This window comes from Quercus robur, chromosome 4, assembly GCF_932294415.1.
Source record: "Quercus robur chromosome 4, dhQueRobu3.1, whole genome shotgun sequence".
In the NCBI taxonomy this organism is placed as follows: Eukaryota; Viridiplantae; Streptophyta; class Magnoliopsida; order Fagales; family Fagaceae; genus Quercus; species Quercus robur.
Window position 1 is genome coordinate 733,975 of NC_065537.1, and position 15,829 is coordinate 749,803.

General features: G+C 34.6%; 3 protein-coding genes across 3 annotated transcripts; 2 read left to right on the forward strand and 1 right to left on the reverse strand.

The window, feature by feature from the left end:
* Window positions 1-2,442: 2,442 nt before the first annotated feature.
* LOC126724332 (uncharacterized) lies at window positions 2,443-2,789 on the forward strand. The gene has a single exon (XM_050428919.1). It carries the CDS (start codon window positions 2,491-2,493, stop codon window positions 2,746-2,748), a length of 258 nt encoding a protein of 85 aa, XP_050284876.1. The 5' UTR covers window positions 2,443-2,490; the 3' UTR covers window positions 2,749-2,789.
* Window positions 2,790-7,583: 4,794 nt separating this feature from the next.
* Window positions 7,584-10,542, forward strand: LOC126720273 (pentatricopeptide repeat-containing protein At1g79540). The gene has a single exon (XM_050422590.1). It carries the CDS (start codon window positions 7,798-7,800, stop codon window positions 10,168-10,170), a length of 2,373 nt encoding a protein of 790 aa, XP_050278547.1. The 5' UTR covers window positions 7,584-7,797; the 3' UTR covers window positions 10,171-10,542.
* Window positions 10,543-11,634: 1,092 nt separating this feature from the next.
* LOC126720274 (isocitrate dehydrogenase [NADP]-like) lies at window positions 11,635-15,829 on the reverse strand. Its single transcript, XM_050422592.1, has 15 exons — window positions 15,427-15,829; window positions 15,116-15,159; window positions 14,922-15,031; window positions 14,372-14,409; window positions 14,195-14,272; window positions 14,040-14,093; window positions 13,856-13,957; window positions 13,546-13,637; window positions 13,313-13,416; window positions 12,997-13,065; window positions 12,804-12,919; window positions 12,606-12,640; window positions 12,355-12,497; window positions 12,098-12,220; window positions 11,635-12,008 (listed from the first exon to the last, which is right to left on the reverse strand). Exons 1-15 carry the CDS (start codon window positions 15,473-15,475, stop codon window positions 11,915-11,917), a joined length of 1,251 nt encoding a protein of 416 aa, XP_050278549.1. The 5' UTR covers window positions 15,476-15,829; the 3' UTR covers window positions 11,635-11,914.

The window sequence follows — 15,829 nt, forward strand, 5'->3', positions numbered from 1 at the left end:
GAACACACGAAGAACATTCAAATAAGTTCTTCGAAGTTCTATTGGAATTAAGCTGAAAAAGCCTCCATAAACTTCAACAAACCTCAAATCCTTGAAACTCAACGGATCAAGCCTCTAAAGCCCCAAAGAACTTCAACCTAAAAGCCTTCATATTCAAAGACTTGAACCAAAGAACTTCAACCTAAAAGCCTTCATATTCAAAGACTTGAAGAACAATAAATCTCTAATAAGCTTGAAGCTAGAGATTTGTTGTGGAGACCGTTCAATCCATCTTTCAACTAAAGTCAAGAAGATTCCTTATTCAAGTCAAGTTCAATAAAGATAGAATCAGAGGGTATTCTTTTGTAAAAGAATTGAAATAGAGATTGTACTCATTATACATCAATACAAATTTATATTTTGCAAACCTATTTCTTTTCAATTGTTTGATTTTCTACAATTGAGAAAAATTTGTGTTTACAATCATATGGTAAAATGTCTACCTTTTTATTAAAAAAAAAAAAAAAAAAAAAAAAAAAAAAAAAAACCATTTTATCTAAACTAGAGTGTGAAAAATAGTAAGCCCAACATCCAAAGTAGAAATTTGTTGATTTTAAACTTCAAGAAAGAGCCCATTTAGATCTTAACAATTAATTTGACACAAAATTTACTTACGTCTTCTTTACTTTGACTTATAAATTTGATTAATCTATTATTGCAAAATAAAGTTATAATTAATTTATACTTTGATCTCCAAAAACCTCATGGCTACTGGTGGTTCTCTCTCTCTCAAGCTTAGCCATGGCCGAGCTTCATGAAGCCTACGCCTCCCCACTAGCACTAATGGTAGATTAGCTCAACAGCACCACCACAACCGCTGGCTGCCTCCTCCTCTTTATTTCACTTTATTCTCTTTGTTTTTCTCTTTTACTTTTTCATTTTGTTTATGGCCGAACCCCCTTTTGTGTTTGGTATTGTGATTGGTTTTTGGTTTGGTTGATTTAGGGATTGGTTTTTTTGTTGGCTGAAATGATTTAAATGATTTAGATTTGGGTTTGTATAATGGGGTACTGGGAGTTTTTGATTTCAAGCTTGGCTATTAGAGTTTAGAAAATGGGATTTTGGGGTTAATTTCAAAATGGGTTTAGATGTACAACACATATAAATGTTTTGGATGATTTCAAAACGGGTTTGGGTTTTTTTGATTTCGAGTTTAATTGTGTGTAAGATTTGTCTGTGGTGGTGGGCTTTATAAAAATGGTGGTGAGGCCGTGGTCTTGCTGATTTGGTATGGGTTTGGACTTTGGTATACACACAAAAAAGAACAGAGAGGGACGAGAGGGAGAGAAGACAGACGGTCAAAATGACTCACATCCCTAGCGTTATTTAGGGACTAAATTGGTTGGTTTTGAAATGTTTTTGAACCTTGTTGGTATTATCCCAAACCCCATGGTATGTTATTGAAATTTATCCTTATTATATAACAACATATTTACAGTTTTATATAACTCAAAAAACAATTGAAATCGTGACTTAAAGTCACATTTTTCATGTTGAAAATCATGACTTTAAACCATGGTTTCAATAATTTTTGGGTGTATTTGCAAGAAGTAATACCCTTACGTCAATAATTTTTATTTTATTTTATTTGCAACATGTATTACCCTTACGAGGATTACCCTCGAATACCTAGCCACCACAAGCACCTTAAAGCAGTTATTACATCTATTTGTTTTGGCTGGGTACCTTTAAGATATTCAACACTAGGAGTATATGTGTATGCATATTATGTAGTTATGAGAATGACCCTCGATTGTCTACCTAGTCACCACAAGCACACCTTAAAGCAGTTGTTACACTTGCATCTCTATTGGGTTTTAAATTGTTATTCTGTTCTTGTCATATTAATTAAAATAATGCTTGAAAAGAGAGATCAAATTATATTAAATTATTATGTTGTTGTTGTTGTTGTTGTTGTTGTGTGTGTATATATATATATATATATACTCTAATTACTTGTTTAGAAAAGGTAGTATAAGCTAGCTAGGAGCCTAGGGATCGATTGAAGATGTTCATGACCTGTTTAATTTAGAGGTCGTCTTAATTAATTGAGCGTGGGGTCACAGTCTCAATGTCAAACGGTGGCGGTGCGGTTCCATGTCAGTATGCATATATTATATACACGTTGCAATATGCAAAGTGCAAATACAGCACACACCACCACGTTGGTCATGGCATGCAATGCAATGCCACGCTGACAAACTTTAATGATTAACGTGGCCTACTATTATACCAGACAGTAGACACGAATATATGCAGTACCGGCTACCAAAGTATACGTGATGAATGAATATATTATGTACAGCCTAAACAATTCATATATAAGCTAGGGTGATGAGGTTATATATATATACTAGTAAATTGAACTTGTGGCATATATAGACAAATTTAGGCAAATTAAGATATATTGGCATATATTATTACAGTGGTCGAGTAGAGAAATTAGAACTGATGTCAGGGCCACAGCCACCGGAGTCAAAGACTGCAACAACATACGAGTCAATATCTGGGGGAGAGAACAAAACCAAGATTGAGATACGTTCAGGAGAGGATCAGGGTATGATTCAAATAGATAAGTTTCAGGACAAGTTCCAAGATGCTGCTGGAAAAGGTGGCCCTGTATTTGGTGCTGGTAAAGATGAAAACAAGCAGGACCTTGGTGTTACTGGGACACCTGCGAATGAGAACCTCACCTATAATTTATATTAAGCTTTTTATGTACTGTACTGTAGTAGTAGTGGTGTAATAGTGTAATACCAATATCTCCCTTATATCATAATATATGTATATTTGAAATTTGAATAATCTTAATTTCTGTTTGTGGATGTGGATTATATATATATATATATATATATATATATATATATATATTTGTGTGTTATTAGTTAGAGGATTGATATTTGTAATGTGAAAGGTCTAACGTACATGACACAAGAAATATGTTTGTAACTTTTTATCCTCTCGAGTTTCTTTTACTCCTCGCTGTTTCTTTGTTGAGCAACCTAAGCTTGGCGAGCCTCATGGGCTTGGTCAATAATTTCTATTTAGTGATTTCTACCTATACAAAAATCCGGAAATTGTTTAGCAATGGAATAAAAAATATAAAATGATCAGTGGTGTGTATAAGTCAAATTATCTCAATATAGTTCGAATTCTCAGCCAGTTCAACCCTGGAGGAAAGAGGAGAGGGTTGCAATGGTTCAAGGCCAGTGTAAAATTTGGTTACTTTCACTGGCGGCTTCACAGAGTTCAGGGTGGTCACAAGAACACCTACCTTGGAAAAAAAATAATTATTATATGTAAATTTTAAAAATTTTATGATTTTTTATCCTAAAAAAATATTTGGGACCACCCTAAATTTTTTTAGGCTCAACATAATTATACTTTGGACAAAATTTAGCAACAAACTTAGTTGTAGACTAAGACTACAACTCCGCTTGATATATTTTTTTTATGTGAATTTCGATAAATCCACTATTAGATTATATTATCTTCTTAAATCTTCCATACTTGCAAAATTTTAAAAAGATCAAATATCAAAAGCTATATTATCACTCAAATTTATAAATTTCGAATTTTTGTTGTCTAAAATTATATATAAAAAATAAGTCTATAAATTAAATAGTAAATAACTGTATGAAATTTGACATGTGTTTTGAGAACATAAAAAACATATAATTTAACATTTAAAATTTTAAAATATGTAACTATGTTAATTTGTTTAGTGAGAGTTGTAGCCTTAGGCTACAGCTTTGTTTGTAGTCAAACTTTTCTTTAAACTTTGATCTCTTTAATAATATATTAGGTCCTTACAAACAAAAAGAAAAAGCCTAAGAAAATTTTTGTGGAACTAAAATTTTGAAAAAGATGTAATTTGTAGTATCGATAATAATACTTTCATGCAAAGATTTCAAAATAAGAAAATTCAAAAAAAAAAATTGTAAGACTTTATGTCTTTGTGTGCATGTGTATTTTTTTATTTTTTTTAATGGTCAACATATGAAGTTCTATTTTTATTAAATTTTATATAATTTAAGTTTCTTAATGACCACACTGAAAAATATTCCTAGAGTTGTCACTTGTTACTTTTCTTTTCTTTTTTGGTAAAAAGGATGATTCATTAAACAAAACTAAGGGACTACAGCACGATCAAGATAGCTCCTGTCAAAATAAATGCCATTCAAATCAGCCTCAAAGGCTTCCAAAACGTCCACAGGCAGACTATGAAAAACAAAATAATCTAAGAGTTGAACAGAGCCCAATCTAGCCATAACGTCGGCACAACGATTCGCTTGCCAAAAACAATGTCTGACCTACACCTGTTGGAATTGGCTCAACAAATGTCTGCACTGCGCTAGTTTGTTCTTCACCCTATCAAGAATGTAATTGAAATCTTGAGAAGAAGAGCCCGTGTGTCTAATTGGGAAACCAAGGTATTTTCCAAGCAATGGGGTAGAGTGGAACCCAAGTATATCACAGGACTCCCTGCTATCCTTATCCACATTCTGTATTACCCCTACAATTCGGAGTTATTTGGCCATGATGAAGCTTCCACACTAGATTTAGGGGAAAATTAGCACTGTCGGCACAAGTAGCCAAAACTACCAAAATAATGCTCCTGCTAAAACTACACCAAAGCTTCAGATTCCCTGCTAAAGTTAAAGTTGCTTTGATTCCCTATTGCAGAGATGGTTCCTACTCAACCTGCTCCCCACGGAGAATAAATTCCATCCAAAAAGCACATGAGGAGAATACCATTCACTGCTTAAATAGTGTTTTATTTTGCCTATATAAAGGGGGGATGTCCCTTTCGTACAGAGATATCTCTTTTTCCATCTTTCCTTTCATACTTCCAACCCTATGACTACTATCCCTTTCAAGCATTGTAATTGCTATTATCCTGTAAGTGTTTTTGTTTTAATCTATAATCAAAGCTATATTTTGTTAAAATCTTAAGTGTTTTATTTTAAAGTTATACCGCCTTACTTTCAGCATTTATTTCCATGATGTCTTCCATTCCCCATATTCCATGCGAGAGTGCATGAGGTCCTACCATGTGGTACTTTAATATTTCATTTAGTCTTTTTTTACCTTTTTTCTTTAAGTTTTTTTTTTTAATTTTTTTTATTGTTACATAAATGACCATTTTCTTTTTTTACTATTATCTAAAAGGTGGGCTACTATTAAAAATTAGATCAAATTAGACCAAACCTTATGAAAAGCCCAAGCCCACTTATTCTCTTACATATCATGACCCAAGCATTATCATTTCCCATGTGTAGATGAAAGCCAAGACTCTAACCCACTTACAAACTTGATTTCTCCTTCCCCACGTGTAGATGAAACTTAAAAGCCAAAATCCTGACTCACTTAGAAGCTCTCTTCCTTTGTACAAACTTCTTTTCAGACTACACACACTCTTCAACTTCTTTAAAAACAATGGTTTGCAGTCAAGATTCAGTGATCCCATTTGACAAAACCAACATTCTTACTCATTTTTCAAATCTTAATTCAGCCCTCTTGCGTAATCTAATGGAGATGTATAGTTAAGGAAAAAAATACAATCACTCTTAAAAATAAAATAAATAAAAAGAAAAGAGGAAATGTACAATCTAACCTCAACTCTCTCTCTCTCTCTCTCTCTCTCTCTCTCTCTCATTTTGAGTGGTATATTAGGATTCCCCAAATTGAAGATAGTATTCAAACTTACCAATGAGCTACACTTTGGAAAGATTGTCTTCTAAGATATCAAGTACTTCTCTTGATGTGTTCCAAAAAATGTCAAATGGTATGCGATATGACATAGTCACTAATAGTCATATTGCATTTAACTATATTCATACTAAATTTTGAGTTTTCAGTGATGCTATGTTACTAGGAATGAAAACCAATTTGTTGCAATGACTTTTGATATGCTCCTACAATTAATTAAGAAATTCATAGCAAGTTGGACCAAACTATTTGCGATGCCTTTGAATTGCAGGTGTTTTTATTTTATTTTTTTTTATAAGCAAATGCATGAAAGTAGTAGGTCCATCATAAGTATATAGATGATCATAAGTTCAGATATTAACAAACAATTGAGATACTGTAGTCATAAATTCTTATAGCATTTGCCCCTTTTGAAAATCTAAACAATTTATAGGATTTTAACCAAAACTATTTGGGATATAATCTATGATGCAAATATAATTTGGGTATACCATATGGTAGCAACTAGAGAGGACTACAAAAACTTTTAGTTAGATGCATACTAATTTTGTTTTTTTTTTAAGTCTTATTGTAGTATTGACATGGTTTGGCTTAAAATAGAATTTCATTGGCAAAATCAATGATATGTTCATTCAATCAAATCCATGAGCAACAAGGGTATGCCATATGTGATCTTTTTACTGTAAATGTTCCTTCATTTAATTATTGCTAGTTCCTGATTTATATAGTTTTTAATATTAGAAAAAAAAATATTGTGGCTAACAATATGTACTTATTTTACTTATTATAGCAAATCTATGTTTATTTAGATATTCATTTCTATGAATTCTCTTCAAAATTTCTTTGCTTACTCAATTCCTATTGATGTAAATAGTAAAGATTGGAATCCTATAGAAACCAAGTTTATTGTTTCAATTTGAGACCAACATAATTTAATTATACTTTTTATGCAAAGCTTGAGACCAACATACTTTTATGCACCAACATAATTTAGTTATACTTTTTATACAAAGCTTGAGACCAACATGCTTTTATGCATGAGTGCATGAGGTTATGCCATTTGACGCTTTTGCATTTAGCATTTTTTAAAACCTTTTTTCATTAAGTTTCTTTTTACTGTTACCCAAAATATCACATTAACTTAGTTTTACTATTATCTCATTAATTTCTTGAAATTTCACCACACCTTTCTCTCTTCATTGTGTCTTTTAACATACTCACCGTTTTATTTTAAAAAATAATAATAATAATTAAGAACTAATACAACTAATCAAATAAGGCCTTAGAGAGAGATAGAGAGACAGGAAAATGTTGTGGATTGTTAAATATAACACATTTTTTTAGTATTACCAAAATCAAAGACCTAATATTAACAAAGCATTTGTAAGAAATAGAAAGAAAGGAATCTAAGGGGTAGCCACCATCGTCATGCTAGCCTCCCACCACCATCAAGTCAACAAACCTACAATGTAAATTTTTTTTTTTTTTTTTTTTGGGTCGCTTTTTGAGATGAATTCATTACTACCAAAGTTTTATAACAATTATGCTATAATATATGTATAGCATTCTCCAAAATCATCTTGTATAAAACATTACAATCTTATATGTGTATTGCATGAGCAACTTACTTGTTTGCAACAAAGCATGGATATTTTTTAACATTTCCTATAATCTTAAAATATTGCCTCGTACCAAATGCCAAAAACTTAAGAGCTTAAATAACATTTTTTTTTTTATATTTTTAATTGAGATATTTAGTTTTAATAAAAAAAATGGCACAATTAATATATATATATATATATGTTGAGAGCAACCGTCTGAAATTTCATTTTCATCTAAGGTTCTCTTTGAAGTTTGAAGTGAAAAACCTCTCCAACTCTCCATTCGTATTTATACTTGATCCAGTTGGAGTTGGCCCAAGCCTAGGTAGTACTATGCCACTGTTATAGTTTGGAACATTTGTATTCGTATTTCACTCCATTGTTGCAAAACTAAAACCAAAACCAAAAACCCATAAAACAATGAGATGAGGAGAGCTCCTTGGCCATGGCCACGAAACTCCCTACTCTCTTCCTCCGAACTGAAAAACCACCATGGTTCGAGTCTGCCACCACTACTGCTATTTCCAATCTAGTCCTCTCCATCCTCTACAAAGCCACTCCTAACCAACCCGCCTTAGAACGTTTACTTCCCCATCTCTCTTGCCACATAGTCGCCTCCGTCATTCAACAAAACCCAAATCCCCAACTGGGTTTCCGCTTCTTCATCTGGGCTTCCCAAACCAAACGCCTCCGTAGCACTTTCTCTGACTCTCTTGTCCTTCACATGCTCCTTAACGACCATCCTCATTCCTTTGACTTGTACTGGAACACTCTTCAAGACCTCAAAAACTCTGGCTTTCCAATCCCTTCTGATGCTCTTAGGGTCTTGATTTCAGGCTATGCTCAGATGGGTTTTGCTGAAAAGGCTGTGGAAGTCTTTTCTACCATGAAAGATTTTGACTGTAAGCCGGATGTTTTCACTTACAATTCTGTTTTACATGTTATGGTTCAAAAGCAGGTGTTTTTGTTAGGTCTAGCTGTTTATAATCAGATGTTGAAGTTAAATTGTAATCCCAATGTTGCTACTTTTAGCATTTTGATTGATGGGTTTTGTAAATCTGGCAAGACTAAGGATGCACTCCAGTTGTTTGATGAAATGACTCACAGGGATATTTGGCCAAATGAAATAACTTATACTATTATTCTTGTCGGGTTGTGTCAGGGGAAGAGGCCTGATGAGGCACTTAAACTGTTGAATACGATGAAAGAGCGTGGGCAGTGTCCTGATGTTATTACTTACAATGCTTTGCTTAATGGGTTCTGTAAGTTAGGTAAGATCAATGAGGCTTATGGGCTTTTAGAAACCTTTGAGAAGGACGGATATGATCTTGGCCTCAAAGGGTATAGTAGTTTGATTGATGGTTTGTTTAGAGCCAAGAGATATGATGAAGCAATGTCGTGGTTTAGAAAAATAATGGAGGAAGATCTTGAACCGGATGTTGTTTTGTACACTATTATAATTCGGGGCTTGTCAGATGCAGGCAGGGTTAAGGAGGCGTTGAAGTTGTTGGATGAGATGGCTGAGAGGGATTTGGTTCCGGATACTTATTGTTACAATGCTTTAATTAAAGGGTTTTGTGATATGGGTCTTTTGGATAAGGCTCAGTCTCTCCGACTTGAGATTTCAAAGAATGGTTGCTTCCCTGATGCCTGCACTTACACCATTCTCATTTGTGGTTTGTGTAGGAATGGGCTGGTTGGTGATGCACAACAGATATTCGAGGAGATGGAGAAGCTTGGTTGTGTTCCTACTGTCGTAACCTTCAATGCTCTTATTGATGGCCTTTGTAAGGCAGGGGAGCTTGAGGAAGCTCATCTTCTATTCTACAAAATGGAGATAGGGAGAAATCCTTCCTTATTTCTTCGGCTTTCTCAAGGTGCCAATCGGGTTCTTGATAGTGCCAGCCTCCAAACAATGGTGGAGCAACTGTGTGATTCGGGATTGATTCTTAAGGCCTACAAACTTCTCATGCAGCTTGCTGACAGTGGGGTTGTACCTGACATCACAACATACAACATTCTGATCAATGGATTTTGCAAGGCTGAGAACATAAATGGTGCTTTCAAGCTCTTCAAGGACCTGCAGCTAAAAGGGCTCTCTCCAGATTCTGTTACATATGGAACACTTATAGACAGGCTTCAAAGGCTTGATAGAGAAGAGGATGCATTTGGCGTCTTTGATCAAATGGAAAGGAATGGCTGTACACCTAGCTTTGCAGTTTATAAATCACTTATGACCTATTCATGCAGGAAAAAGAAGGTTTCATTAGCATTTAGTCTTTGGTTAAAGTATCTGAGGAACCTTCCTGGCAGCGAAGAGGAGGCCATAAAAGCTGTAGAGGAACATTTTGAGAAAGGAGAAGTTGAAAAGGCTATTCGGGGCTTACTTGAAATGGATTTTAAAAGGAAAGATTTTGACTTAGGGCCATATACCATTGTGCTCATTGGGTTGTGTCAGACAAGAAGAGTAAAAGATGCTATGATGATATTTTCTGTTCTTGAGGAGTGTGAGGTTGTTGTCACTCCCCCAAGTTGTGCGAAGTTGATTCGTTGTCTCTGCCATGAAGAGAAGCTGGAGTTGGCGATAAATGTGTTCCTTTATACTTTAGAGAAAGGTCTCATGTTGACGCCACGAACTTGCAACCAGCTGCTTAATTATGTACTTCGTTCCCAAGAAAGGAACAAGTATGTCCTGGACCTTGTAAGTAAAATGAAGTCTTTCGGATATGATTTGGATGCTTCTCTTTACCGATCTACAAAATTCCTCCTATATGGTCACTGGAACATGCAGGAGATTGAGAATGCGTCCCCTGGATGATTATTGGCAATGGCAGACGAATTGCAGCCAATAATGGTCCTTTTGGAACAATTCTTAAACATTCTGTCCTCATCAGGACAGCTGTTGTAAAAAAAATAGTCTCAATTTGATATTTATAACCAACCCCATTTCAGAGATTCTTTTGCCAGCCTTGTAGCCCTTGGAGTAGGTACTTTGGGAGTGGAATTGATTTGTTCTAGTTAGTATGAGAAATAAAAGTGTTAATACGACTAAGGAAGTGGATGGCATGGATAAATTCCTATGCATCTAGAAATTTTTGTAATGCATACTCGAACCTTTTGTAACTTTGTTGGACCTATTTTTGGTGAAATGTAACATTGTTGACTTGGGAGAGCACCATAAATTCATTTTTATCATGAATTCAAAGTTGTTTTGATGTTTCATATTCTATTCTTTATTCCACATTGTAACCTCAAACGTTCTGATGAAAAGTACCAGGTTTGATTGTAGGATCAATGTAAATTCTGTTCAATGAAAAATTTGAAAATTTCTGCAATTTTTGCTTAATATGTGATGGCCATAATTTGTGATATTCTGTGGAATTTAGTTTCCTCTTGAAGCATAATCATATATTTTGCACGTTTTTCATTCAGCACTACTGCTGTTGTAGGACGAACTACTCGTATTGTCACAAGAGCAACGTCTACTATTTGCTTAGGATCCAAATTTTCGGAACTCTATCTGTTGCCTCTCAAGCTGCTGTTTGTGTTTATTGCCATATTCCATAGGCAATGAAGAAACAATGTCCATATATCACCTCCATGGCCTTAATTAATATTGATGATTTTGTCTTTGAGATTTGAATATATATTACTCTGGACCTTGCATAAAAAAACAGAATCTATGGTTATTTGTTTTTATTTTTTATTTTACATTTTTATAGATTCATAAAATTCCCGGACACACTTTTACATGATTTTGCAAATCTAACCATTGAATTGCATGTTTTTTTATTCTTAACACGTATGTTAATTTTCGTACTAATCGGATATTATTTATTATTCGATTCATAAACTTTTTTTTTTTTGGCATAATTTTATAGTGCAAAAACTTATTTGTGCCTTTGGCAACAATTCAAGCTGGAGCATATCCCTATGGGCAGCAGATGCAGTGAGAAACTATTGCAATGATTCCATTCCAAGTTCATTGTAGTTGAAGGAATGGAAGAGATATTTAAGACAATGACAAAGAGAGTAATCTATACATTACAAATGACTCAACATGCTGATTGTGAGGAAAGCAATCTAATATTCAATAATCGATTGTTTGAGATTGCAGGGTTTGGCCCGCTAAACCCATGGACCCTGGGCGTGATTCTACCTTGACAATTCACATGTAGATCCAACCACTTTAATGCCCCACTTGGTAACAAGCCTAAGTTACGAGGCTCGGAACAAATGACTCAACATCAAAACAGAAATATATCATTTACCTTCAAACCCGTTGGAGCAATTAACATCTTTCAGATTATATCATTTACCTCTGTAAATTAGTTTCAGTGGCCTATATAGCAGGCTAATTAGAAAAAACAGTACCATAAAATATTACAAAAGAGCATTCAGTATTCTACCATTTTATTTTAGAATTTCCCAAATTGTCTTTAACGTCTCTCTTTGTCTTCTCCTCCAACATTCAGTGAGAGATCAGGGGATTGATGCCGCTTATGAGTAGAAGCATACTGCAACCTTATTTCCAAGCATAAAACCAAGTTGGTGGCATTTCTTCACAACTTTGCCCTTGTAGACAGTCTTGCTCTCAGCTCCTCGGCTACAGCATCAATGAACTCTTCGGTATTTAGATACTGAGACCTAGTAACCCTATACCAAACATGAAAGATTTGATTATACATAAAAATTAAGCACAACAGCAGAACTTTCTACAGAAATATCCTTTTAACGGAAATTACTTGGGCCCATGAATAAGAAGTGCAAGATCCTTAGTCATCTTTCCTGATTCCACCGTTCCAACACAGGCTGCTTCCAATTTCTCAGTAAAATCCAAAAGTCTGGCATTGCTGTCCAACTTTGCCCTGATAACATTGATTTACTCAATTTTTATTTGATGATTTAATAAGAAAAGAATCCCATTCCTAAAATTTTTAACTTTCAAGAACAAAAATTGTACAAGAATTCGTCCATATAAAAGAATAAATACATATGATACCTGTGTGCAAGACCTCGAGTCCAAGCAAAAATGGATGCTATGCTGTTTGTGCTGGTTTCACCACCTTTCTGATGGACCCGGTAGTGGCGGGTCACTGTCCCATGGGCTGCTTCAGATTCAATAGTCTTTCCATCTGGGCACACCTGCAATCCCACTCCAACTTCATATGATTAGGTTTAGAAGTGAAAAATGGACCAGAATGAGATGCAAAAATAATTGGGGAAGACAAAAAGGAGAACAGCAAGATATACCAGCACTGATGTCATCATCCCAAGAGATCCAAATCCTGTATCAATGATAAATTTTTTTATCATAAGCTAAATTAATAATTGAATACCTTGGCTAGGACACTCGCAGAGCAAGCACCTTTCCATTTACTTACAACGAAAGTAGCAAAAGTTACAAAGAATGATATGTCAATCACAGATTATTTCCATATTGATGCAAACCTTGGGCTAAGAAATCACTCTGCACATCCCCATCATAGTTTTTGCAAGCCCATACATAACCTCCTTCACTTTTCATGGCATAAGCAACCATATCATCTATGAGACGGTGTTCATACCTATCAATTCAGCTGTAAGTTGATGACAAGCTTCTCAAACTGTATAAACTAATTAGCATGATAGTTTGATATCTCACCATATCCCTGCAGCTTCAAACTTAGATTTCCATTGAGTTTCATAAACTTCCTGAAATATGTCCTTGAATCTTCATGAAAAGCACGTAATAATAAAATGAAAAACATAATCAGTAAGAGCATAAGACAGATAATCAAGTCACATGGACAAAAAATGACCCCAAAAAAATCACAGAAAATCATACAGTAACACCCCATTTCTCTCTGTCTCTTTCTCTTTCACACACGAAGGTACAAGAGGGGCTTTGATAATTTAGTTTGCAACAAAAATTGAGCAGAATGAGAAGAGAAAAGAAAGTCCAACAAGTAACAGCATACCTTCCATCATATTTCTTAAGAATGGTATTTTTAGTGCTAAGATAAAGTGGCCACTTTTTCTGGTAAGCAGTATTCATTGAAGCCTCAGCAAAAGCACGAATAGACTGTTATCAAGGCAAAAAAATGAAAAATAAAAACAACATCAAAAAACTCTTCCGGCAAGTCAATTTCAGGGTAGGTGCAAGTATTAAAGGAAGCAGGGGAAAAGAACAAGCATTAATGGAAATCTGAACCTCATCAGTGTTGTACATGGACAAGGCTACACCTCCAGCACCCGTAAAGTTGAAAACCTCAAACTCTTTCTTCTCATTATGTCCATTGGGTACTGCAGATATTCCAATTCCCCTTAATAAGATGATTATTATTACGTATGAAGGCATTGATGGAAATATAGGACAGAAAAACTAAGCTGAATTCAGCTTTTGTGCAGACTTTAACAAGTCTCCATAAAAAGTGAAAAAAAAAAAAAAAAAAAAAAAAAAAAAAAAAAAAAAAAAAAAAAAAAAACTATTGAGAAGCTCATGACTGAAAGTAGGATTTTACCAAATACCAATTTAAGTTTTCCAGATTCTTGTATAACAATATCAGTTGCCCTGTACTGATCACCAAAAGCATGCCTTCCAATGCATATTGGCTTTGTCCAACCTGAAGAGAATACCAAGTCAACCTGGTGCTTGGCTTCATAATGAAAAGGAAACTGGCACTGAAAAAGAAAAAAATTACAAACCTGGGACAAGACGGGGGATGTTTTTGCAGATAATAGGCTCTCTGAAAACAGTACCTGTGGTAAATGGAAAACAAAATGTCCCCCTTAATTTAATAAAAATAAAATTTGGAGCAAATAAAAGGACACAAAAAAAACCATCAGGGAAGTTCATTGACCATTTAAAATATTCCGAATTGTCCCATTTGGACTCTTCCACATTTGTTTCAAGTTGAACTCCTTGACACGAGCTTCATCTATCAAAAACCAAACCAATTTTACACATAAGGCAGTTAGTGGGCCAAAATTTCATCTGTTAAATTTGGGTCATTCCAGTTGAGGTTAGGAATGAGTACCTGGAGTTATAGTTGCACACTTTATTGCTACATTGTACCTAGAAAGGCCAAATGATAGGATGAATTAAACAACAAAAATAAATGGCACTAAAGGGTAGCAAAATTTTGTTAAAGACTGTACATATAAGTAAGTAGCCTCCACAGGAATTGAGAACACTTCTAAGTTCTAACAACTATAAAAGCAAGCTATTCGAACAAAAAAAAAAAAAAAAAAGAAGAAGAAGAGAGACAAGCAATCACAATCTCTTCCTTTGAGACAATGCTAAATAGCAATGCATTCTTCAAAAGGAAACCCAATTCTAATCCAAATGTCAATGAGGCATATTTTGCAGAAAATGATGATAATTGATAATGTTAATTAAGCACCAACTCAAATAAAACTTAAGTTCCTCCTCTGGAAACAAAAGGTGGGGCGAGGTCATGGTTTCAAAACTCACTGGGTGCGTGTATAATTTATCGATCTCAAAAAAATAAAAATGATGATGATGATGATGTTAAGAAAATAGAAGGTATGAACTATGAGAGAAAAAAGATAAAGACATATATATACCTGAGAGTGGCTTGAGCACTTTCAATTGTAACATTATCATTGGTGGCCTCACGATTAGTGAGACCAAGATCAAAGTACTTGATATCCAACTCCACAAAGGGAAATATAAGCTGTGGAGAATCAATACAAAATTTACACAATACCCAAGGAAACAAAAAAAGGAGATGAATTATGAATTGCAAATGTAAAAAGACCTTGTCTTTGATTGATTTCCAAAAGATTCGAGTCATTTCATCTCCTGCATCAGTAAAGCAATGTTTTGAATATAAAAAAAAAGCTGATGAAAATTACACACTCAATGAGTCAAAGTAGTCTTGTTATCATAATTCATGTAGTGGTGCTTTTCATGGTTCATTTTGATATCAAACCAACACACATGAACAATTAGAACATGATTTGCAACATGTTTTTGTTTCTGGGTTTTGTAAAAATTGAATGATTATATATGTAATAATAATTAAAACATGATTGTAAGAGATGATGAACGGTGTGAATTAATAATTACCGTCCATTTCGACGATGGGGTTGGCCACCTTAATCTTCTGGAATCCCATTTGTAAATTGTGATCGACGATGATGTCGTTTGTTGTGCGTTGATGTTGTTCTTCAGCCTTGTCTGGATCACTGTCTTCAAACTCCAAACTCTCGACACAAACCTCGGAAGCTAGGCTTTGAGATGTCCAAAAGTTTGATGGCAGGTAAATGGCCTAATCGACGGAGTTAATGACACTTAGATTTCTCTTCCTCAATCTCAATTCCTGTGTGTGCCTCCGGTTTTGGTGTTCTGAGCCTGGCGAGGGAACGGATGGCGGCGAAAAATCTGTGTGTGATTTTATCTTTCTCAAGCCGTTCGTTTGTATTTTTACCAGACTGTTCTCTTCCTCTTTCTCCGTACAGCAATGTTTTTT